Source organism: Phycodurus eques, chromosome 5, assembly GCF_024500275.1.
Source record: "Phycodurus eques isolate BA_2022a chromosome 5, UOR_Pequ_1.1, whole genome shotgun sequence".
NCBI classification, from domain to species: domain Eukaryota; kingdom Metazoa; phylum Chordata; class Actinopteri; order Syngnathiformes; family Syngnathidae; genus Phycodurus; species Phycodurus eques.
The window spans coordinates 3677671-3702785 of NC_084529.1; the positions used below are offsets into that span (position 1 = coordinate 3677671).

General features: G+C 43.0%; 1 protein-coding gene across 1 annotated transcript; it reads right to left on the bottom strand.

The window, feature by feature from the left end:
* Nucleotides 1–1252: 1252 nt before the first annotated feature.
* On the bottom strand, nt 1253–24735 carry aass (aminoadipate-semialdehyde synthase). Its single transcript, XM_061676982.1, has 24 exons — nt 24512–24735; nt 23076–23299; nt 22785–22961; nt 22369–22453; nt 22134–22201; nt 21551–21697; nt 21401–21479; nt 19922–20049; nt 17552–17700; nt 16531–16653; nt 15946–16057; nt 15080–15139; nt 12928–12995; nt 8887–9008; nt 7583–7712; nt 7359–7469; nt 6334–6442; nt 6112–6252; nt 5498–5665; nt 5021–5116; nt 4823–4938; nt 3998–4086; nt 3460–3636; nt 1253–2290 (listed from the first exon to the last, which is right to left on the bottom strand). The coding sequence occupies exons 2-24, from the start codon at nt 23292–23294 to the stop codon at nt 2166–2168; spliced, it is 2799 nt and encodes a 932-aa protein (XP_061532966.1). The 5' UTR covers nt 23295–23299; nt 24512–24735; the 3' UTR covers nt 1253–2165.
* Nucleotides 24736–25115: the final 380 nt, after the last annotated feature.

Genomic DNA, 25115 nt, shown 5'->3' on the forward strand with positions numbered 1-25115 from the left:
TTGTAATCCCTGCTCGCTCGCTCGCAGCCTAGATGCTAAAATGCTAATCCGCACACGCTAAGAAAAGGCATAGAGGAAGAAGTAGGTCAAGTGTCCAGACGACGTCTTGACCGGCAGGCCGGACGCTTGGTTTGGCCTCATTTGCATTTTTGACTTCTCCTAACGAACCTCCCAATGATTCCCCCCAACTGGCCTGGTTTGCATGAATGAACACTCAAAATATTCAAAAGGACAACACTGAGTCAAATGCGCCGAAAAATCAGAAAATCAATTTGTTCAACATTATTTTTAGCAAATTGTGGGGTGGGGGTGGGATACCCATTACATTGGATATAGAACATTGATCAAATCTGAAAATGTTTTTTTTTTAACATAAAAAATACAAATATTACGTGGTTTTGTCGAATTTTTTCAAAATATTTCTTATTTTCTAACCAAATTTAGAAAACAAATATTTTATCACAACAAAGTGTGTCGATAGTTTTTGTAATTGTTATAATGTAATAAATTGATAGAGGAAATAAGATTTTATCATCCAATTTGAATCAAATTTGTTTTAAAAATATATCTTTTAATAAATTGACAACAATGAAGTTAGTCTGATTTGGAAAAATGTGCGTCTTTTTTAATAAATTCATTCATTTTTCTTGCACTTATTGAACTATTAGATATAGGAATATACTATTCATATGTATTTCAACTTGAAAGTGTATTTTTTTTAATTAAAAAAAACAATGCAATTGTGTTGTCTTCATTTCTTGTGTAACAAAAATATGTATATGTATTTAAAAGTGCTTCGTGTAGCTACATTTTTAATTGAGTTTGTAAAGGCAATTTTAAACATCTGTACAATTCAGATGGCTTTTGAAGAAACGCAGCGAAGTCAAGAAAAACCTAATTTGTCATTCATGTCAATGTTCTCATTTTTTCACGTGTCTATATATAATAATTGTTTCTATGTAGACATTATAGTTATGAATGAAAAATGTCAAGTGGTGTAGCTAGTAGGGGAGGAGGGGGGCGGGGGTTGATAAATTACTTCCAGCTCAGACCAAGAAAACATTTGAATACAAATTTAAATGAAAAATATTGAAATGAGGTTTTCCCTCATGAAGATTAAATGCGTCGTTGACCTCTGAACTCAAGTGTTGTGACTGCGCGGCCTAATCTTTGACCTGTAGGCTGGAAAAGATGATTTTGCGGGTCACTAAACTAAATCTGCAAACCCACTCCACAAAAAAAGCGCGACAAAAACATCTTCAGGATTTTATTGATGGCAAAATTAAAACTTAGTGTGGGGGCGTGCACGTGTAGGAAGACAAAAGCAAAAAGAAGTTTCAAAATAAAAGCGAACAACAAGAAAAACACAAAGTCAAATAGAGACCATAAAGAGAAAAAAACGACATCAACTTTTCTCACAAACAAAACAATCTTGTTGATGTCTCAATTTAATGCCTTGCTAATATTTCATACATTCGTGCTTGGATTATTATTTTTTATTTTTTTATTTTCAACTCACTCAGCAGCTGTTTGACCTCATCGTTACTTTTGGTTGCCATTCTTTTCCCTTGTTGACCTACAAATGCAGCATATAAATATATATTTTGATTTATTCAAATATATTCACGTGGCTTCTTTTGAGGGGGTGGGGGGGGATGAAGTCACAACCAAGATAGTTAGGATTGCTGTGTGAAATTGTGTTCTTTAAAAGATGCTATGTGACATCCTCAGCAGTAGCACGGCATCATTAACATTGCTCACATTCCGAGTAATGAGAATAATGCGACGGCCGTGACCTCGCGCCGCATTTTTCATGGCGAGTTCTCAAACTTGGGAGCGACGCCTGCTTCTGCTTGGGCAAATTCCGTACTGAGAATTCATTCGAAGTTAAAGGCCACTGGACAAATTGGACCAAAATGGAGGAGTTTCTGTTCAACTCCGGTCACGGGTCCCTGAGATAGGCAAGTCGGCCCAATTTCAAGTTAATCAGTTAAGCTGCTGGCGGGGGGGGGGGGGGGGCACATTCCTGGTGCGTCCCGTTCATGTTGTTGGGTGAAAAGCTGGGGTACGTTCGGCTGGCCTGAAGGAGAATGATAAAGATCGACGAACGCCTGAGCGCCGCCTGCCGCTCGAGGCCCAACGACAACGGGAAGACGGCGACATCGTCAAGACGACTCGAGCAGGGCGCTGGCGGCGGCGATGTTCAGGCCTTCGCCCTTGAGGCGCTTCAAGGCGGGCACGTAGATCTCCTTACTCATGGGCAGCACGATGCCCTTGGAGCTGATCTCACCTGAAAAACAACAAAACACGGGAGAGTAAAACGTGGGTAGAAATCACGTGGAAATGCTGAAAGCGCCGACGCTGAACTGGAATTTTACAGTGGAACCTCGGTCTTTGTAAGATTGGCTTCGCGCAGATTATTTTACGGACATTTTTTTTTTTGCTTGTAGATCGTACATCTGTTTTGGTTTTCAGACCCAAAAAATAGATAAATTGTGACTCCGGAATTGATGCACATTTATTCAAAGCATTTTGGGGGTTGTGTGTAAAGGCTTCAGCAGGCAATAACAAACCTCTCGGTCTGCTCGGCAACACTCGGACAGCTTGGGGCAACGTCGGCGTAACATCCTGTCAAAACTAAGACCTCCAAAATAAACACTGAGTTTAATACGTTTCGCAACACTTCCCTGACATGGTGGCTTTTCAACAGTCGCACTCAATCAACAAGCGCAATTCATTTTAGTGCAACCGCTAAATAAGCCACCATATTGCTAAACAAAGCCTGTTATACTGCCGTGCTTTTATTTTGAAAGCCTGACTTTTGACAGGAATGTTAGGCTTGTGATTGCCTGGGTTGGTCAGAAATGTTCTTCTACGTAAAGCTATAATTATTGTCTATAAAATACATTTTTTGTTCCTCATTTTGTGTGACTGGAAAGGATGAATTATTTGTATGAATTGACTATTAATTCGACATGATTTCCTACGGGTAATATCGCGTTGGACTTGGTGTGATTTGGTTTTCGCCAGTTTTTCTGTTACGGATTAACCACAAAAAAGCGAGGTTCCGCTGTCGTTGAATTGTCGGAATGTAGACTGGGACACTTGAAGAGGTTGATGAGGTAAATATGGCAAATAGCTCTGGAGTTGGGAATTTGGGCGGAAAATCCGATGATCCTCAAATCCTCAATGAGCGAGATGAAGATTTCAATTTTGAATGGCTTGAATCGGTCAAGAAATGCAGAAAGAGGAAGTAGCCGTCCGTCCATCCATTCTCTGAACCGCTTCTCCACACGTGCCGGCGGCCATCCCGCCATTCGCACTCACATGCACACCTACGGGCAATTTAGAGGCTTCGACGGAGACGCTGGCGTGCGTGTTTTTGGGGAAGTCAATATGTAAAACGTTGGGAGAATGCGGACTAAGGAAAAGTGTGCGAATCTCGTGAAGGCGCCGGACCGTCGAGGAGCATGCGCGCGGCGATGGCGGCCGGGTATCCCACGGCCTTGGCCATGGCGGAGAATCGTCCGTCCTCGCCGTACGCCACCAAACTGACGCGTTTGCTCTCCAGCTCGCCCGTCGGGTGGCGGAGGCCGAAGTCGCTACGCAGCACGATCATGTCGCGCTCACCGCTGCCTGGACAAACACAGATATGGTTATTATTATGAATTATTTATTGCTGATGATTATCATTATTGACTCACCATACTTACTCTTTCATTTTCATGTCACTTAGACGACAAATGTCATCAAGCAAAGAAACTCATTGAGGTCTACAACAAGGAAAAACTGAACTACAACAACACTAGATGTGAACTAATTCCAAACTTGACTTGAACTTAAACTGCATTCGAATTACCACCGAAGTACAATTGAACTAAAGCTCAACTACGATCTAAACGAGACCTGATTTGATCTCAACTAGATCTGGGTGGAACTAGGAATGAGTGTGAATTCTGGTCTGTGAGCATCGGGAAGGTGGTTGTGTTGTTCTTACCGAAGGAGAGTTTGGCTTCCAGGTGTTTGCTGAGCGCAGTGAGAACGCTGTCGGCGTGAGGAACCACGTCGTCGTTCAGCATGCCAAACCTAAACAAAAGTCCTCCAACGATATGACTCAAGGTCACGCAGGAGCTATGCAATACCTTTTCCATACTTTAATTGGGGCCAAAAGGCGCCATTTGACGTACACAGGGCATTATAGATGAAATATTTGAAGGCGGCAAGTTCAATGTCAATGTCATGCAAGTTTATTTCACCTCGCCACTCAAAAAGAATAAACCAGTTGACTTGTACATTTTTCTAGGCAGCTCACATGAATGCTGGAAAAAGTGTTCAATTCATTTATCTTGGTCAAAATTCTTTGGCGTCACTAAAGCCTGGCATTGGAACAGGGGTGTGTATACTTTTAATATGCACCGCAGCCTTGTCGCCGTCTTTGTCATTTGCCTGGTAAGTCGGCAGTATTGTGCTGTTTAACATTTCTCGGAGCTGAATTCGCCTTCGTTTGTTGTTATACAAAGATTTGATTCATTGTATTTTAGATTAGATGATACTGTTCGGCACTATCTGTATTTTCACATTCATATTTTATTGATTCATTTTTATTTTATTTGACATTCATGCTTTGATTGAAAACATAAATCAGAAGTTACTCACTAGTTAGTACTTTTTTACTCAAGTAGTTATTTGGAGGAGTACTTTTTACTTTTACTTGAGTAATATTACTCTAAAGTAACAGCAGTCTTACTAGAGTACAATATTTGGCTACTCTACCCCCCCCCCCCCTCGGATAATGACAACTATCAAAGATAATTGCGTTTACCATCTGAGCGAGTCCACGCCGCAGTCGTCCCGATCGACGCGCTCGTACACGGCGGCCTCGAACGCGTCGTGAGGAGTCGAGGCGGGCAAACCCATCGCGTGGCACAGAAGAGCTTTCTGCGGGCGCACGACGACAAGCCGCATCAATCATCAGAGTTCAACGCGAAGTCCCGGCGGCGCGACGCTCGGCTCTTCTCACCCATGTGACGGGAGACGACGCGTTTTCCAGCATGGGACAGGCTTCGCTGTTGATCAGACCCAGTTTGACAAAACCACGCATGGCCCTGGAGAAACCCTACACGCAACGCAACAACACACTCTTGGTGACAACCACAATGACTCTGCTACAAAAAAATTAGTACACTAGGACAGAGCTACAACAGTGCTAGAACTGAACTGGGACCCAGCCACAAGTGACCGAGGACTCCATTCCAACCAAACTAGGAGTAAACTAGTATTGAACTCCATCCAAACTACTACTAAACCGAAACGAGAACAGAACTAGACCTCAACTAGAACCAGACTAAATTTGCACAAAACGAGGACTTAAGTAAGACGGAACTAGAACCAAATTATCACTAGAAGAGAACTAGACTAGAAGGCCAGACTAAACTACGACCAAAGTAGAATTGAAGTTGCGTAGAAGCTAACTAGCGTGTCATGGAGCAGACCCGACCTTGTAGCGCAGCGTTCCTCTGAGCAGCGTGTGCACGCTCTGGATGTCGTAGAGTTTGGCGTACTTGGTGCTGTCGCGGTTGGGATAACCTTCCAAGTTGAAGCCGGGAAAGAAGTCCACGGGCGTGACGGCATCCATCAGACCGCCGCCTCCGGGGATCCTCACCAGCTGACGGACACACAACAACAACCTTTGGCACTCCCCACAATGCATCTTGAAAAGCAGTGAAAAACAAAAACAACGGTCACTACCACATCGATACAGCGGCTACCGGTTCAGGGTGTACCCCGCCTCTCGCCCCAATATAGCTGGGATAGGCTCCGGCACGCCCGCGACCCGCATGAGGATAAGCGGTAGAGAAAATGGATGGATGGATGGATTACAGCAGCTTTATGTGTCTCTTAAAGTAGTTGTGAAACTCTTCCTTTGTGTTTGCATGACTGTATTTTACTTCTTTTAAAAAATAAATAAATAAATAAATTAAAAAAAAGTAAATAAATAAATAAATAAAAAACCAAAAATATGCACAGCAAGCCCCCTGTTGTTGCGCGGATTAGGTTCCAGAAATCCACGAATTCCACGACATTTGTGTGTATTTGTGCGTTTGTGCGTACCTGATTGTCACGGAGGAAGACGGCGGGATTGATGGAGGCAAGGAGAACGCCCGAAGGACTCCAGCTGAACTTGTAGCGCAGAGGATTGTCCGAGCACTCGGGAGCCGGAAGTCCGCCACAGTACGACACGTACGATTCCACCTGGGACGCACGCAAACATCACACGCGTACAAACTGTTGCGATGCGTGTGCGTGTGCGCGCCCGCGCGCGTGTGTACTCACGGTGCATCCGTCGGCTTTGGCCTGATCAAAACACTCCATTGCCAGCATGTGATCAATACCGGGATCCAATCCCATCTCGTTCACCAGGGTCACACCCGCCTCCTCTGCCCTAACACACGCACGCGCACGCGCGCACACACACACACACACACACACGTTCAAAAATGTGACTTTGTGGATCGTGTAGTGTGCTTAAGTTTGTGTTGTAATGTGTGTGTGTGCGTGTTATATTGTGGTGCAAGTTGTGTAGTTAGCGCACATGTATGCATGTGTGTGTCTGTGCAGTGTTTGTGTTATAGTGTGAACTGTGTTGGAATGTATGTCGTGTAGTTAGGGTGGATGAGTGTGTGTTAAAGTGTGTATTGTGTAGTTAGTGTGTGTCTGTAGTGTGGCTGTTGTAGTGTGTGTGTGTCTGCGTGGGGGGTAGGGTGTGTGTGTGTGTTGTAGTGCATGGTTGTGTGTTGTGTAGTGTGTGTTTGGTAGTTAGTGTGTGTGTGTTTGTGTGTGTTATATTAGTTTGCGTGTATGTGGCCGTGTTGTTTGTGTTAGTGTGTGTTGTGCATTTAGTGTGCATACTGTGTATGGTAGGGCATGTGTGTGTATGCGTGTCGTGTAGTACGTGTGTGTGTGTGTTAGTGTTTCTTGTGTACTTATTGTTAGGGGATGTGTGTGCATGTGTTATATCGGTCAGCCGTGGCCCAATGGTTAAGATCATCACGTGGGACAAACGGCTGTGGTGCCCTTGAGCAAAACACAGATACCCCCAAAGTGCTCCCCGGGCATTTAAGTTGCCCCCCTGCTCCAGTGTGTTTAACTAATAAGTGTGTGTGTGTTCACTGTGATGGGTAAGATGCAGAGAACAAATGTCGTGTGCATCCATGCATGTTCGGGACAATAAAGATTGTTCTTCTTCTTCTATAGTGTGTGTCGTGTATCAGGATGTTGTGTAGTTACTGTGCGTGTATTGTATAGTTAGTGTGTGTTTTTATTGTGTACTGTCTAGCATGTGTGGGTATTTGCATTACCTGGCGTGCAAGTCGCTCATGGCAGGGCTTAGGTAGCTGGCGTTGACCATGTTGACCTTCTCATTAATGCAGTGTTTGGCCACCAGGGGGTGGAAGGCAAAAGGCAGGAGGCTGAGGAGGAAAACCCATCTTGGTTACAACTCCCCAGCACCACACGCTACATGCTAAGTAGTTACATGTTATGCTAAATAGCGAGCTCTAAAAATCGAAAGACGCGGAGTCACCTGACGACGAGGTCGTGGTCCTGTATAAGGGAGACCAGGTGCGCCTCCTGGCTGCTGACGTCCAGCATGACGGGTATGGTGTTCGGGTATTTGGCCGACAGATCCTGCGCCTGCTTCATGTCCACCGACGCTAAAAATATATTCATATGTTAGTGATGCACCAAAATAAAAATTCACGACCAAAACTGAAAAGCGTTACTGGGGAGCCCAAGACCGAAAACCGAAACATGTCGAAAGAGATTACCAATCCAACTGAATTTGTTAGCGCTTTTCATTTTAAAAAAAAATGCAACACAAATGCACGCTTTATACGAATTAAAATATAAAAATAAATCCAACCCGCCAATTATTAATTATAAACTATGCCAGTCATTAGTAAAATTGAATTCATGGCTGTGGCTGCACAGCTTCCAACTGATAGAAATTCACTTTCAGAATAATTTGTCTGAATTTCCATGTGTGTAAAATTGTGTCAAGAACAGGGACAGTTGTTGTAGTAGGATAAAAATAATTCGGCATAGTGTTCAGTTTCACAACTTAACCATTACACTAGAATTGTAATTGCAAAAAAGAAAAAAAAAGGCTTCACTATTTGTTATTTGACTGTATTTATGACATCAACTTTGTAATGGTGGACACAATTGCAGCCAAATGTCTTCTCTCGCATGCTCTTTTTGTATTTCCTGTATCCACTATTGCTGCTGAAATTAGGCAAATTCCCAATTGTGGGAATAATAAAGGTTATCTTGATTTATTATATTAATGTCCTTTTCAATTTATAGGCCCATTTTCTCAAGTGACGTAGCAGCGATGGCCTTAATTCATAGAGTTATCATATTTGAGTGTTTTTCCCTCTATGAACACAGACTAATAATTTGCCAGCTATTTTGCTCTTCAAAGTTGGCTAATCGCCGCTATGACGCGCTTCCGGCCAGGGCCGATGTGACACGTGTACCGTAGCACCCAATCACTTATTTTGGTGTTTTGCGACTTCATGTCGCGATAGCTTTGCAACTGTCATGTTTGAGCCTACGGCAGAATGGCACATGGCCAGAGAGAGCCAATCACAAGTGTCGGCTTTAGAAGGAGGAAGTGAAATCGCCATACATTTTTGTAATTAAATGCCATGTAATTAGTGACTCTCTCTGTTTGCATGTGTGTTGAAGTAGCAGCTGTTCGAAGGTTTACCATGACCACCGTGCAGCTCCTATACTCATGCCAAATAAGCCTGTGTCTTGCATTTCACAAGATATGTTAGCATTAAGCTAGCAGCCTTTTTGTGACCGTGTGAGTTCAAGGCTCACCCACGGTGACCTGGGTCTTGTCGCAGCGGGTCAGGTATTCCACGACGGGTCCGGAGACGTAGCCGGTCCCGAGGAGCAGAACTCTCTTCATGTGGCTTTTCTGCAGGATCTTGGATTTCTCCCTGGTGGACGTCAGACGACGCAAAGCTGCTCAGAAGGACACGCAGCAACGCACAGAAGACTGCAATCGCCGATTCACACGTTAGGTCATTCTAGCCGACGTTTTTGTTCTTCCGATTGAAGACCGCTGGTCAACTGTTTACATGTGAAGTGCTCTATTCCGATTGGGTGTGTAGTCATTTATCAAAAAGGAGGTCCGTCATCTATTCAGCACACTAATTTGCGTGTTTTGTATACGCTTATTTAAAAAGGAAAACAACTTGGAAGTAGTTTAAAACAGGATCTGTGCCGCGTACGAGCTGTCAGGTGCCACCATATTTACGCCGTGCGTAAACAATGACGTCACCGCGCAATTACGCCGAGAGGGCGCTTGCGCAGACAGAGCGCTTCGCATTGCCAAATTTGACTTGTGAGTCAGTCACTGCTGGTGTAGTGGTACACTCGCCTGACTTTGGTGCAAGCAGCGTGGGTTCAGTTCCCACTCAGTGACAGTGTGAATGTGAGTGCGAACGGTCGTCCGTGTCTATATGTGCCCTGCGACTGACTGGCGACCAGTTCGGGGTGTAGTCCGCCTTTCGCCCGAAGTCAGCTGCGATAGGCTCCAGCGACCCTGACCAGGATAAGCGGTGTTGAAAATGGACGGATGGACTTGCGAGTCGTCAATTGCGACATTGTAATTTTTCTTTTGCATCGTTTCCCCACTTTCATGTTTAAGATCATCAAACAAATGTAAATATCAGACAAAGATAACGTTTTTAAATGGTGATTTGATTTATGGAGGGGGACAAAAAAGTTCAAAGCTACCTGGCCCGATGTGAAAATCTACTGGCCCCCTAAACCTAAGAACTGGTTAACCAACCCTCAGCAACAACAACTGAAATCAGGCATTTTTGTTCACCATGAACTGCAATTGGGTCTTTCACATCTCTGTGGAGATATTTTGTTCCACTCATCCTCACACAATTGTTTTATTCAGCAACACTGGAGGCTTTTCCAGCATCAACAGGTGCCAACAGCATTTGAATCTGATTCAAGTCCGGACTTTAACAAGGCACTTCCAAAACCTTCATTTAGTTTTTGTTCCAAGCCATTCCGAAGTTGACTTGCTGTTATGTTTTGGATCGTTATCCTGCTGCAGAAGCAAAGTGTGCTTCAGTTTGAGGTCACCAACTGATGGCCGAACATTTTGCCTCAGGATTTTCTGTTAGAGCAAAAGTCATGGTTCCATCAATCACAGCAAGTTGTCCAGGTCCTTAGGAAGCAGAGCGACCCAAGACCATCACACTACCACTACCATGTTTGTACACTAATTAAAGTATCCACTTTTTGTGGCATTTTTGTTTGTTGGTGTGCCGTGAGATTTTCCAATTGTAAAATATGTGCGTTGGCTCCATAAAGGTTGGAAATCACTGCTCGAGTCAGGTCATGTAAATGTCTTTTGCGGAGCCGATCAATGTCGGCGAATTATGACAAAGCCGATCAGCATAAAATGCTGCATATCGGCCGATACCAATAAGGCCGATCAGATCGGTGTAAAGTCTAGTAAAGACTTATCTTTAATAGCTTTCCCTAAAGAATTTGTTTTTAATTACTCTAATGATCCTTCAATTACAAACTATTCGGAAAGAATGTATATAAAATATATACCTTAATGAGTGCATACTTAATTCCAGCTACAAGTCAAATTGTTGCATGCAATTTCATTCCAGTTATTGAATACAGTAACAATTTTATCAGTAATACTTGTGATGATAGCTGTATTACTATGAATAATTGTATGAACATTTTTAATAACCAATTGGTTAATTAATCATAAATGAAACAGCTAGTGCAACCTACTCTGCAATATAGCAATACAATATTTGATTGATAATTATAATATAATAGTGCATTGGTCTATATTGCACACATAGTGAGGACCCTCCCCGCCCCCCTTCCCTGGACACAATGAAGCGTGCGCTCGTGCCTTTTGCATGATTACAATTCATAACAATAGGAGCAGCATGTTAGACGGGAGGTGTCCACCCCGCTGACCTTTGCTGTTAATATCCATCCCACCGCCAGCCCCCCCCCCCCCCCCAAGAGTCATCAGACCCCCACCCGCTCTACCTCATTAGCAGAGCGCTAATTGCATGAGACGAGCGGCAGCAGGTCCGACCGCACGTCTGACTGCAGTCCCCTCATCTTAATTAAAAATTCAAGCAAGAAGAACCCCCCCTCACATATGCGAAAGAGGAATTAAGATTAAGATCACCATTAAGATTAACATTTGATGGCTTGTCTGGAGAGGAGAAAAAAGGTAGAAGCTCAATTAGGAGGTCTTAAGAGACACTGGCCTAAATATGAGCAAGAAGATGGAAATAATTATAATCATCATCTCACACTGAGAAAGTAATCAGATTCCACGCAAAGAAGACTCGTTTCCCTGATGAGAATAAACTGAATAACCACAACGATGATGCATTATTATTATTTTTTTTACTTTTTAGCTTTTAGCAAAAACAACCCCCCCCCCCCCCCCCCCCCACCCCGACATGTTTTACTTGTTCCCATTTCTAATAAGAATAATAACCACATTACCGGCCATGGTGTCATATTTACTGAAACGTTTTTAAGAAGTGACAACACGAAGAAGATGGTGATCATTTAAGTGTTTTCAATCTGGATTTAAAATTAAAGTTTGAAACATTTTTGTAATATTCATAAACTACCCAAATGACAGAAGATGTGAACATAACAGACTTTATTTTAACAGATAACAGTTTGGAAAAAAAACAACAAAAAAAAACGAGTATAATGCAAACTCCACACTGGTGAGGCCAGATTTGAACCCGCAACCTCACAACTGTGAGGCAGATGTGCTAACCAGTCGACCACCGCGTCGCCTATAATATGTTTAAAAAAGAAAAAGCACTTAGAAAACTTTTCATGAAAATATTACTGCTTTCTCTCTGTTCTTAGGAACACCAAATATAATGATTATATATAAACAAATACGTGACGTGCAGAGCGAACGATGTTTATGCTGTGTGATCATTCCACGTAGATGTCAGGCAGCATAGTTTGTGAACTCAAGCAATATCAGTCTTTAAAAATGTTTGTTTGTAAACTGATTTGTTAGTGAACCGAGGTTACACTAAGTAGTTCCACATGAATTCTCCCCCCCCCCCCCCACTCCCCACTCCACTGGAGCAGTGGAGGGTCTGAAACTCAAGTCAAGTCATTGCACGTCAATAAATAAATTGTAAAAAATAACACAGAAAAATCACTTTCAATGGCAGTAAATACTTAACGAAAACATTCATTTTCTGTAAGGAGGCACGTATTTAAACAATCTAAGAAAACTACAAAAAAAAATGCTTCTATTGAGCCATCTCCTTCTATCATTTCTGTGGAAGAAAATTGCTGTTTCAAAGCTTTTTTTGGAATCAGGGGAAATGCCGGAAAGTGAAAATCAAAACGTGTTTTGAATAATGTTGGGATTTTTTTCCCCCCCCCTTTGTTTACACAAAAAGAAAACTACTAACTAGTATTTCATCATCCAAACCTTATTTGGCTCCTAACATGTACTGTTTGAATGCAATTTCACTCATATTTTGTGTCCTAAAAGCAGCTGCTGCCTGGTGTGTTGTGTTGTGTTCTGTTGTGTTGTGTGCATCCACCTCTGTGAGCGTAAAAAAAACAGTTTTGTGTTACCCATCTTGGAATCTTCACACACATGAACGGTCCATTGAGGTGGACGCAACATTTTGGTTAGAATCATTCCAAAATAGGCATGAGAACTGCCCTAACGTCCTCATATGAAAAGATATACAAGACCAGGTCAAAAGAAAAACAAAGGAACAAATTGTTAAGAGTAACGTGTACTATATGTGTGTGTGTGTGTGTGTGTGTGTGTGTGTGTGTTAGACACTGTCTTACCGTTGTTCTCGAAGCTTCTCGATGTACTCGAACTTTGGCGTCAGGGCTCCGTTGGAGGTGATCACAGCCTACGTTCAGCAACAACAAAAATCATGTCGCACTTTTTGGACCTCGCCGATTGAATGATTGAACAACGGCAAATAAGAACAAAACGAACAAGATGGGCTACAAATGGGCTGCTGGCTAGTGGAGTCAGTTACAAGTATTCAAAACATTGAAATTATTTTCAACCAATTCTCTCTGTTCGATGTAACTGCTTTTAAAAGACAAAAATCAGATAGCAGTGAATATTTAATAAATACTAAAAGTAAAACAACATGAATATTAAAACAAGTATTCACTCACCTGCCTTGACTCGAATATGAATTTAGGTGACATGCCATTTTTAATCAATAGGGTTAAATATGACATCGGTCCACCTGCTGCAGTTGTAACAGCTTAAACTCTTCTGGGAAGATTTTCCACAAGGTGTAGGAGTGTGTTTATTGGAATTTAAGACCATTTTTCCTGAACCTTCATTTGTGAGGCTAAACACTGATTTGGGGCGAGAAGGCCTGGCTCTCAGTCTCCGCTCCAATTCATCCAAAAGAGTTCAAAAGGGTTGCGCTCAGGATTGTGCAGGCCAGTCGAGTTCATGCACATCAAACTCTCTCATCCATGTCTTTACGAACCTTGATTTGTGCACTGATGCACAGTCATGTTGGAAGTGGAAGGAGCCATCTCCAAACTGTTCCCACAATGTTATTCAATTAGCCCCTGAGCTCCAGTGAAAGCAACTCTGAATGCTTCAGCATACCAAGAGATTTTGGACAGTCAAACAGTTTGGGGATGACCCCTTCCTGTTCCAACATGTCTGTGCACCTGTGCACAAAGCAAGGGCCATAAAGACATGGAGGAGAGAATTTGGTGTGGATGAACTTAAGTGGCCTACACTCAACCTGATAGAACACCTTGGGGGTTGATTTGGAGCGGAGACTGAGAGTTAGGCCTTCTCGTCCAACATCAGTGTGTGTAACCTCACAAATGTGCTCCTGGAAGAATGGGTAAACATTCCCATAAACTCACTCCTAAACCTTGCTGAAATCCTTCCCACAAGAATTGAAGCGGTTATAGCTAAAAAGGGTAGACCAACATAAGAATGTTTAAAAAATAAAAAGGGATTTTTCTTAGCAATTTTTACAGAATAACATTCTACAAGTAAAAAGAAAATTCTATTTTTTTTAATCAAGTCACTCTGATTTAAAGAAAGAAAAAAAAAAAAAAAAAGATATATATTTTAAATAAAAGTAAATAAAGAAAACCTGTGTTTTAAATAAAAACTTGAAAAATAGAAAAGTATTGGTATTTAAAAAAAAACAAAGTTTTACATTTTTTGTATAAATATAAACAAAAAATAGAAAAGTAGTAGTGAGTGGTATTTAAAAAAAGTTAATATAAATATTCTCTAGGAATTCTCTTTAAAAATTATTATTATTGATTATCCCTAAATTCCTTGCAATTGTACGTTGAGGAACATTGTTCTTAAACTGTTGGACTATTTTCTCACACACTTGTTCACAAAAAGGTGAACCTCGCCCCATCTTTGCATGTGAATGACTGAGCAATTGAGGGAAGCTCCTTTTCTACCCAATCATGGCACCCACCAGTTCCCAATGAGCCTGTTCACCTGTGGGATGTTCCAAACAGGTGTTTGAGGAGCATTCCTCAACTTTCTCAGTGTTTTTTGCCACCTGTGCCAGCTTTTTTTGGAACGTGTTGCAGCCATCAAATTTTAAGTTCATGATTATTGGCTAAAAACAAAGTTTATCAGTTTGAACATTAAATAGTCTTGTCTTTGTAGTGTATTCAATTAAATAGCGGTTGAACATGATTTGCAAATCATTGTATTCTGTTTTTATTTATGTCCCAACTTCATTGGAATTGGAGTTGTACAAAAAAAATAGTCAGTTCAAAAAGAATACATATAAATTTGGCAATTCTCTTGCTAATGCAGTTTATTGTAAAACAAAACAAAAATTGACAGACGTTTTAATCAAATGATTTTACATAGCAGTAAATATCAATTATAAAAGCTTTTTGTAATTAAAAAAACAAATTAGTTTTCTGATACAAACCCAGTAAAATAAAGAGAAAACTAAATTTGGTTGCTTACGTCTCTGACTTGCGGGCTGAAGTCCTCCTGGTCGAGAGGTCTGCTGGCGTCTGAAGGCAGCTGAGGGAGAACGCAATGCGCTTTATTATTACTCCTCCACTCAAAGCAGGCCAACAAACAAAAGAAATCTGTTCTGTTGTGTTCTGCACATATTTGCTGCTTCAACAAAGCAGACGGACGAGAATAAGCTTTCATTCACTGGAGCAGGATAGGCAAGTTGTATGCATAAATGCATGTATATTGCAAGCATTATTAGGGACACATCACTCGTGCGGCCCGGGAGGATGGCTGGCTGCTGCACGTAGTATCCGCGTCGCTTAATGTCCTAAAACTGCCACCAAGCCTCACCTAAATTCCTGTGGACATCTCTACTGATGCCCACTTCAACCTCTGTCATTCACTGCCAACCCTCCCAGTTAACATGGACATTTGACTCCGTCAATGGCAGTGAATGAGTTCATTTCCGCTTGTTGATGATGTCTGTATGAGAACTGGATAAAATTTAGGGCCAGGGATAAAACTTGCATCCAACACTGCTGACAGGATTCTGTTTATAGTGTTGGTTGCGAAACGCCGCATGCATGTCTCCAATCTCCCGCTAAAATCTCCCGGTGGCCAAACGTGCCGCTGGATGTGCGCTCGGATGGCACTTGGGGTATTGTACAGTAGGTCTAGTTTCACTGTTCTACCACAAGGTTTTGTGTGTACGCATGGTTTTAGAGCTGTGTGGCAATGTACGCACGTCCCCACTCATAACTTCAATTTGATAAATCCCGTACTTTGCCTGGAAATGTTTGTACGCACGCTTTCCGCATACTTCTGGGCGTGCGTGCGCTTGATAAATCAGCCCAACACTTTTTTCTCACCATCTCCCAGATGTACGGAAAGAGGCGGTCGCCAAAGTACTCGGTGGCCTCGATGGGCAGCTGAGCCGGAAGGTTGTCGATGGAGCACATCAGGATGCCGTGGCCCTCCACGCTGACAAAGCCAATACAAGAAAACATCACAAAATACCAGTTGGTAATTTCTTTTTTTGTATTGATCACAAAAAGCCTCAATGTTAGCGGCTAGCGAGCTAAGCTAACGAGCTCGAAAGGCTTCAACATGCAAGGCGGTGCGAGTCACACACAGACGCGTCCTTTTTGATCAGTTCTCACTCGCCGCCTTCTCATCTGCCATCCACTGGACTGGCTAACATCTAGCGGCACTACGGAGAGGAAAACACTTGCTTGCAAGTCAAAGCAGACGAAGAAATTGACTGCTCGTATCTCGAAAAGGCATCACTTGTATCTCAAGGAGTCGCTGTATTTCATTAAAAAAAAAAAAAAAAAAACCTTTAAAAGATGAACTCGAAACAATTTTCCATCAATGGTTTTTACATGAAGTGACTTGTTTCAATAAAAGTTCCGGACTACTGAAGTGCGGGGGGGGCAGCGGCAGCGGCTGGGTACCTGTCGTGGTCGATGTGCTGGTCGGCGTCGTACATGCAGAAAGGCTTGTCGATGGTGGTGCACTCGTTCATGAACTGGATGGAACCGCCGGCGTCGGCCGAGATGTCGCAGATGGCCAACAGCCTGCCGCGAAAAACAGGGTGTGCTTGTCATGTACTGGACGCCAGTGATTCTCAATGTGTGCTACGCAAAAAAAAAAAAAAAAAAAAAAAAAAAAAAAAAAAAAAAAAAAAAAAATCACAGCTGTATTCAACTTTTGGAGGACGCAATCTGAAAAAAGGTATTCGTTTTATAAGCTTTTAAATTTCACTTTTAAGTGCAATACATTTTTTATTTATATTTGAATTGCAGTACTAATTTTTAAACTGCATAAAGTTACAGTGGTCTACAATGTTAAAAATAGTCTTTAGGAACAAAAGCGCTACAGAGTTTTTGAGGTGGTACTTGGTGTAAAAGGTTTGAGAACTACAGCTTTATCTATTCTAAAAACAACATCTTTTTGTCGTAATATTACAAATTTAATCTTGTGTAATTGTGTAACTTTATGCCAGTAAAATTTAGTGCTTATAATATTTTGCCATTATTCGCATAAATAACAAATGTTTGTCATGTGTTTTTTTTTCTTGTAATATTTCAACTTCGCGGATTATGTGAAGTTTGTTCAATTGGGTTCATTTCCCCCCCACAATATCACACCTTTACTTTCATATAATTTAGTTTTATTCCCGTCATAATATTATGACTTTATTCATGTATTATTAGATTTTTTTTTTCGTAAATGTTATTCTTGGAGACTTCTTTTTTTTTTTCTTCGGAATATTACAACATTAGGAATAACATTTCTCGCATTTTTGATGAATATTTAGGCCTGCGTCGCTACTGGATTTTTATGATGGTGGTACTTTGCGAGCTACATATTTTTCTTAGGTGGTACTTGGTGTAAAAAGTTTGACAACCACTGCTGTAAGTAATTCGAACGTACGGAGCGTAACAAAAGCGCCAGTGTGCACGTTGTTGTTACTTGTGCGGCAGTTCCGGCATGCCCTCGCTGGTGGCGCTGTTGCTCTTGGGGGGTCTGAGCAGCTTCTGGGCGTCCAGGCGACGCAGGAGTCTCGGGGTCTGAGGGTCCCAGTAGATGCCGTTGATCAGGCAGTTGGTGTACGGTGCCACCTGTGGACGCAAGCATCCAAACGGGTTCAAGTTAACAATGTGACTTCACATTTACAGTGGGTACGGAACGTTTTCAGACCCCCTTCAATGTTTCACTCTTTATTATATTGCAGCCATTTGTTAATGTCATTTAAGTTCTTTTTTTTTTTTTTTTTGCTAAAAAAAAAACACCCGAAGGACACCAAGATGGTGAGAAATAAGATTCTCTGGTCTGATGGGAACAAGATGGAAATTGTTGGCCTTAATTCTAAGCGGCATGTGTGGAGAAAAGCAGGCACTGCTCATCACCTGTCCAATACAGTCCCAACAGTGAAGCACGGTGGTGGCGGCATCGTGCTGTGGGGGTGTTTTTCAGCTGCAGGGACAGGACGACCGGTTGCAATCGAAGGAAAGATGAATGCGGCCAAGTACATTTAACAAATGGCTGCAATATAACGAGTGAAAAATTGAAGGGGGTCTGAATACTTTCCATACCCACTGTACGTACAAATATGAGGTCCAGAGGTGGGTCATATGCCACTCTATTTACTCCATTACATTTACTCAAGTAGCATCTTGAATAAATTGTACTTGTCAAAGTAGTTTTAATACTGCATACTTTTTACTTTTACTCGAGTATTTATGTTAAGAAGAAACGGTACTTTTACTCCGTTACAATGATCTAATTGCCGTTCACTACCTTTATTTATCAATAATTGCTGATTTATCAACTATTTCGTGCGGGACCTATCTGTTTAGACGACTTCAGGAAGTCACATGACCGCACACCATGTCTTCTATTGGGCTTCCCGGGCATGGGTATTAACACTAGATAAGGCCTGCCCGGCTGATCGTCGTGCCTACATCGCGACCGTGTTGGGAAGGTCGTCGTTACCATCGAAGGCATCGCCGCGCGACTCATGTTTACATTTAGTCGAAGAAAAACAACAGCTTTCACGTATTGGAGTATTTATCTGGCACTGTCTGCCCAAACGTGGATATGTCAGCCCACTTCTAACTTGAGAAAGCACCTTGCGTTAAATTGCAGATGTTTTGGTGTTGTTTTGCCTGTGCATATTAGCCCACATTAGCCCTATTTTATCACGGGTAACTGGGGGGGGGGAAAATGCATTGCTTGGGGTATGTGATCATCTCGCGCACACACACAACAGAATTTGCACATTCTATTTTGTTCTTTTTTTTTTTTTTTATTGATGTTCATGGTTACTCACCATTTTATTGAGTACTTGAGTAGTTTTTTCACTGTGTACTTTTTACTCTTATGGAAGTAATTTTCTGGAGGACTACTTTTCACTTTTACTTGAGTACAATATTTGGCTACTCTGATGAGGTCATCATATCACAAGACAACAAATAGTGGAACCTGTGCGAAAAAAAGAGGGCACGTTTTCGAGAGGGGAAGCTAAATACAAACGACTGCGATTATGTGGTCGCACAAGACTGCACGCTCGCTCACAACTGGGAATGTGGTTGCTCAGAATTATGTAATTGCAATCAAACGTGTTAGAGTAAGCGCACACCTGCCACCATTTACAGTGCCTGATGGACCCCAAAAAAGTTCAGATCTTCTAGTAGGCAATTCTTGCCTTTTTTTGTTTTTGTTTTTCCTTAATTTGCTTTCGTTACAGGCGGTTAGTTATAGTTATTCAGTTACGGTTAGTCGTTAGTAATGAACGATTCAAAATACCAGTCATCTTTAGAAACTGCATGTAGCCATAAACTACCAGACAGATTTATATTAAGAAGTAATTTAGTTACGGTTACATAATTAGTGACTTAGTTACAATCTGGGGATGTGGCTGTGATCGGCATTAACAATCAGTGTCAAACTCTCATTCAATGGGAGTCAGCACTCACCGACCACAATTTCAAGTGCCTCTGATTAATCCCAAAATAAAGTTTGGATGTTCTAGTAGGATTTTCCTGACATTTTTGTTGATTTATAGCATTAGTTCATTTTGAACACAGCCTATTCCCAAGTTCTAAGACAGTGTACACATTTGTGCAACCTCATTATCGCACCGCATTTTTAATTCCTCTCTGAAAAAGATTTTCTTTTTGTCAATTGAGTTGTAAAGGTTATAGGTCACACTAATGAGGGACAACGTAGTTATCTCGGTTTCATTTTTCATATCAGAAAAAACATTTGAACAGAACTGTGTAGACGTTTCATATCCGGTGAGAGAGTGTGTGTGTGTGTGTGTGTGTGTTATGTACTGACGCTGGTTCTGAAGTGTGAGGTGTACAGTTCCGGGTGGTTCTCGTACTCCATAGGGTCGTAGATACCGTCGCTCTTCCTCATCAGGTGGTGGTGACGACTCAGCACAGTGGCGTACACTTTAGTCATATCTAACAACAATAGTGTTAGCTGTTAGCCACATATGCTAACTGCTAAAACACTTTGATCGTATCTAACAGCGACAACATTAGACATTACCCACGTGCTAACTGCCAAAACGGCTCAGTCGCATTTGACATCCACAACGTGAGCCACGTGATAACTTCCAGTCTAAATTATCACATTATCATCCAAGCATTTGTGTTGTTGTTTGCATAATGTCAACATGCCAGTTGGCATTGCTCCGGTGATGTAATTTGCACACTGCAAAATATTTGCTACAGGCTATGTATACTCATATTTGAGCATGCTAATCACCAAATCAGCTCAACAAGCTGAACGTGACACAGCGCATGAACTAGTGAACATCCTCACAGATATAACTACGCTATTGACCGTGCTAATAAATACTGGTCAAAATTATCACATCAACATCAGCTACAGAAAAACAGTCGTCAACAGTATGCGCACATTAATAAGGCTGCAACGAGTACTCGGGTATTTCGAGTGTCTCAAGTAAAAAGATGCTTGAGGAATATTCTGCATTTATTTTACTGTGAAGCTCAAGGTATGCAAGGGCATTACATCACTACGAACGGTAAGTCGGAGGCGGGAGGGGAGCCATTTGCTTTACAGAGCAGGAACATGGCAACGACTCAAGGCTTCTTTATCCTCGCACGGACGTCACTTTGGCTGTCCCACGCGTAGTTTGAGCGCAACCGCTCTTTTGAAAGTGTGCTGCGGGGGTGTCGCTACGGCTGCTATTGGCTAGGACACCACAGGGTGGAGTTCCCTCTGCATTTTTTTTTTGCCATTTCCCGGTAGCCGTTTTTACTTTCCTTTCAGTAACAAGGAACAAAGCAACAACAATGGCGACCGCGACAGAACAAATGGACCTAGATGACCAGATGATACGTTTGATTATGCTGCAAAATCGATCGAGAAGGCCAATTCAAATCTGTTAAAAACGCCACATCCTAATTGCCACAATACTTAAGTCATCTCTGACAACAACATCACCGTTAGCCACATGCTAATTGCTAGAGGACTTTGCTCATGTGTGACCATAACAACACAGTGAGCCACACGCTAATTGCTAAAATACTTAAATTTCAATGAACATAATGACAGCTGATAGTGAATAACATCACAATAACGCACATGATGATTCGCCTACGTGTAAAACCGCCGCAGTGTAGCGCCAACTTCTGGCGAGGAGGACTTACTCGATCAGTGGCTGGTATCAGCAACCTGCACGAGTACACGACACCTTGAAATAAGGCCGTTATCGGCCTGATACCGATATCTGGTATCAGTACTTGCCCATCCCTCGTAATATTAATAATGAATGTAATTTCACACCTCCAGTTTGACAAACGTCCTTCAGCTCGTGAGGCTCAACGTATTCCACGGGAAGCTCGTTGATGATGTCCTGCGCTCCCTGCAGGAGAAAAAGGTTACAATGTGACGTATTGGCAGGAACAGGAGCCTAAATATTTTTCCGGTATGTACCTTGGAGACGTTGCCGGTTCCGGTGAAGCAGAAGGTGACGGGACCGATGGACTTGGGCATGAGGCCCATGGAGATTTCATAGCCGCAATCGCGGACGGCCTGGATAGCCTGCGAGACGTTGCGGTAGTTGTGCGCCATGCCAATGTGCTGTCGAGGTGAGACAACAGTTGAGCAGTTAGCATCTATTGGTTAGCATCACACTGTGTAATTGCGACGGGAGTTAGGCATTCGCATTCGGGATCCTTGAAAAGTACAATCACAGTGTGTTTGAGACACTAACGATGCTAATGTCGACAAAAGTTAGCCAGTAGCATTTAGCGGTTAGCATCACGGTGTGAGTTTGCAATGGGGTTAGCATTTGAGATTGGGCTGCTTTAAGAGCAAAATCACAGTGTGTTTAGGATGGGTTACCATGACGATATCGTACCCAGAGAAGAGTTATCCATTAGCATTTAGCGGTTAGCATCAGAACAGTTACCCATTAGCATTTAGCGGTTCGCATCACAACGTGTGCTTGCAATGGAAATTTAGCATCATGCTGTCATACGAGAACACTGATAGCGTGTTTAGAATGAGGGTTTACCATGAAGGGGGTGTGGTGCCCCAGCGCCAGGAAGCGAAGACCCAAACCGTGTAAAATGTTGATCATCCCTGAAGAAAAATAACAAAATGTTTCCACGTAGACACGTGAGCAACGCTTATGAAAATGCTAATCATTTGAACGGTAGCCACCCATACGAAGCATCCCATCAGGTTGCGGTGACGCCAACCCTTAAAAAAAAAGGGGGGTGGGGGGCATATACAAATCACATTTTCACCTGCTACGCCGGCCCACTGACCGAACGCCACGATACGATAGCCGTTAGCGTCCACCATCTTCTCGTAATCAATCAGACGAACCTCCTGAAAACACAAAGAACAATCGCCATCAGCATTACAGTAATTACAATTACTCTGGGCTTTTTGTCGACTATAATCTTATGATATTTCGTCAACTAAAACTGAAACAATCTTAATGACAAAAACTTAAATTACATTTTACTCAAAAGACTAAAACAAAATCAAAATTTGCTGTCAAAATGAACACTGGCGGGGACACGCTTTTTAACTGGAGAAAGTCCAAAAATAAAAAGGATTAGTAAAAAGAAAATGGTCCAGACAAATCAACTGGAACGCCCGGCACCTGTCGTCAAGCAACCGCACTTCCCGTCTGTGACGTCACTTCCTGCCTCACCTTCTTGAGCAGGTCGTCCAGCAGCCCCATGTTGGCCTCCTGCGCCTTGATGGTGTGTGAGAAGAAGGCGTACGTCTTCTTGGGGATCACCTTCTCCTCGGGCGGCCGCTTCACGCCGATGATGAACGACGCCTCCGAGATGTCGTCCTGGATGACGGCGCCCGCTTTGGCGTAGAACTGCAACGCCGGGAGCCGGCAAGCGGTGCACGTTAGCGAAGGCGGCTACGAAGCGGAGGCGGGAGTTTATCGCGCGCGTCACGTGACGAGCGATAGCCCCCCCCCCCGGCTGACCTTCTCGTGGATGGCCCTGCGGTTGGACGGCTGCACCAGGACTTTGACGCCGTCCTGCGTGAGTTCGCGTACGTGACGGGGGGCGAGGGGCGCCCGCCTCTCCCAAGGGTTGACGTCCTCCCGCCGGATGGCTATGACGGCGCGGTGGTGCTGGTAACGCCGCTGTCCCAGCGGGCAGCTGGGACGCCGCCGGCCCTGGCGACTCAGCAGGCGAAACATGGCTTCTGTTCAGAAAACACAACATAAAAAAACATCGCAAATATTCGTCAAGTACGTTTCTCAACAGGTAGGCCCGGAAGAGGGTCTCGCCCAAGCTTGTCTGTGAAATTCAGGTTTGTAAACCACTGTAATGACTAACTGATCCCTGCAGGTGGCGGCCTTGCATCGCTTTGGATTTGAGATCAGCACAGCCTTTGAGTAGAAGATAAAGACGAGGCGGTGAATCTCGGTGATTACGAGGGAGGAAAATGCCAACACATTGGAAGCCGGACAAGTAGAGGCACCTTGCACTCGGGCGGAGTATGTGTGTAGGAAACACAGAGTACGTGTTGCAGTAGGTGGTACAACAGCGTGAGTCGCCATCATAAGAAAAATGACGCAGTTCATGGAGTGAATGGTGAACGGCATGTAAAAAAACAACAACAAAAAAACATCGATGTCCAACTTAATCCGTGCGGTGAGACACGTTTTTAGTTGTTTATCTGGAAATAAATGATTACACTGCCATCAAAATCCCGTCCTCAGTCTTATTGCTGATTTACTCTTTGATCTGACACATAAGGCCGATATTAGCATCAAAGGCATGTTTCTCTTCACAAAACAAGCTTATTTTCTACATTTATTTGCTCAGAAGCCAGTATTTCGGGTGAAATCAACCCATGTTCTAATGCTAATTAGTAAAAAAAATGTAAAAAGCTTGAATCATTTTTCTTTTCTGGCGAAAGTAGAGAGTCTACCCTTTTGTTGGGTTCAGTGCTTATATTGTCACAAAACAATGATCCAGAGGTTCTTGAAAGATCAGTCCAACAGTTCTTCTGGCAGTGAATGAGTTAAGCGGATGTTTGTGGCGATTTGGATGGAAGAATGCATTGATAATGCCAATGCAACAACTACGTGCAACGCCACACATTGAAAACAACCGAATTGCTTGTGCTCCAAATGTTGACATCGAGGTTATTCCATGTCTTCGAGACTCGTCGATTGCCACGAGATGACCTCGAGTGCTGCTTTGACAACACGTCACACACGCAAGCCTTGCGGCTGGACGAGAAACGAGTCCCGGCAGGAAGCTGCCGTCGACAAGCTGTTGGAGGCGCCGCTTCTCGTCCTTAAATCGTTTCCAGGGAGGTCAATTCAAAAGAAGAGACAAAGCGAGCGAAGCGCGCGTCGCGTCGCGTCGCGTCGCGTCATGTCGCGTCATGTCGCGTCGTCTTTACCTCTCCTCGGCGGCGCGGACACTCTTGAGTCACACCGGTCAAACTCTGTCGGATTGCAAACCACGCTACGCTAACTTTAGTCAGCTAACTAACGAACTTTCTTGCGTACGAGCTTGTGAGAGGACCCCCGGAACCAGCGGGTCAGATTTTTTGGGACCCCGTCGAGAAACGCGACGGAGGTCCGAGGGGTTTAGAAAAATGTCAGAGTGTCACTCCACTCAGAGGTTAAGACCAGGAGGAGTGCCATCAACCCATCCTCTTCCGGTTAGGATTTCAAAATAAAAGGAAAACTCCATCCATCCATCCTCTCGCTCACCAATTATGATCAACGACATTTATGAGCAACACGTTAACAAATTAGTACTTAAATATACGGGTACTACTAAGTAAAGATAGCGCGACAATAGAACAGGACGTTCTCTAAGAATATTTTATTTTGTGTAGAAGGATTATACAAATACGAGCCTTTTCCAGGTTCCGGCCGCCGGGAAAATGACCTACTGGAAACTCGGGAAGGTCCAAAAAGCAAAATGTCTGTGACTTTCTCCGCAGTGTGTTGAGCAGGAACAGGAGCATTAACAACAAGCACTAAGCAGGAGTTGGT

Excerpts from the sequence above, each read along its gene's own strand:
- aass (XM_061676982.1), bottom strand. The coding sequence starts at position 23,294 with ATGTTTCGCCTGCTGAGTCGCCAGGGCCGGCGGCGTCCCAGCTGCCCG. Across the intron at positions 21,698-22,133 it reads GGCACCACACCCCCTTCATG|CACATTGGCATGGCGCACAA; the intron begins GTAAACCCTCAT and ends TCACCTCGACAG. Across the intron at positions 4,939-5,020 it reads CGTCGTCTCCCGTCACATGG|AAAGCTCTTCTGTGCCACGC; the intron begins GTGAGAAGAGCC and ends GTGCGCCCGCAG.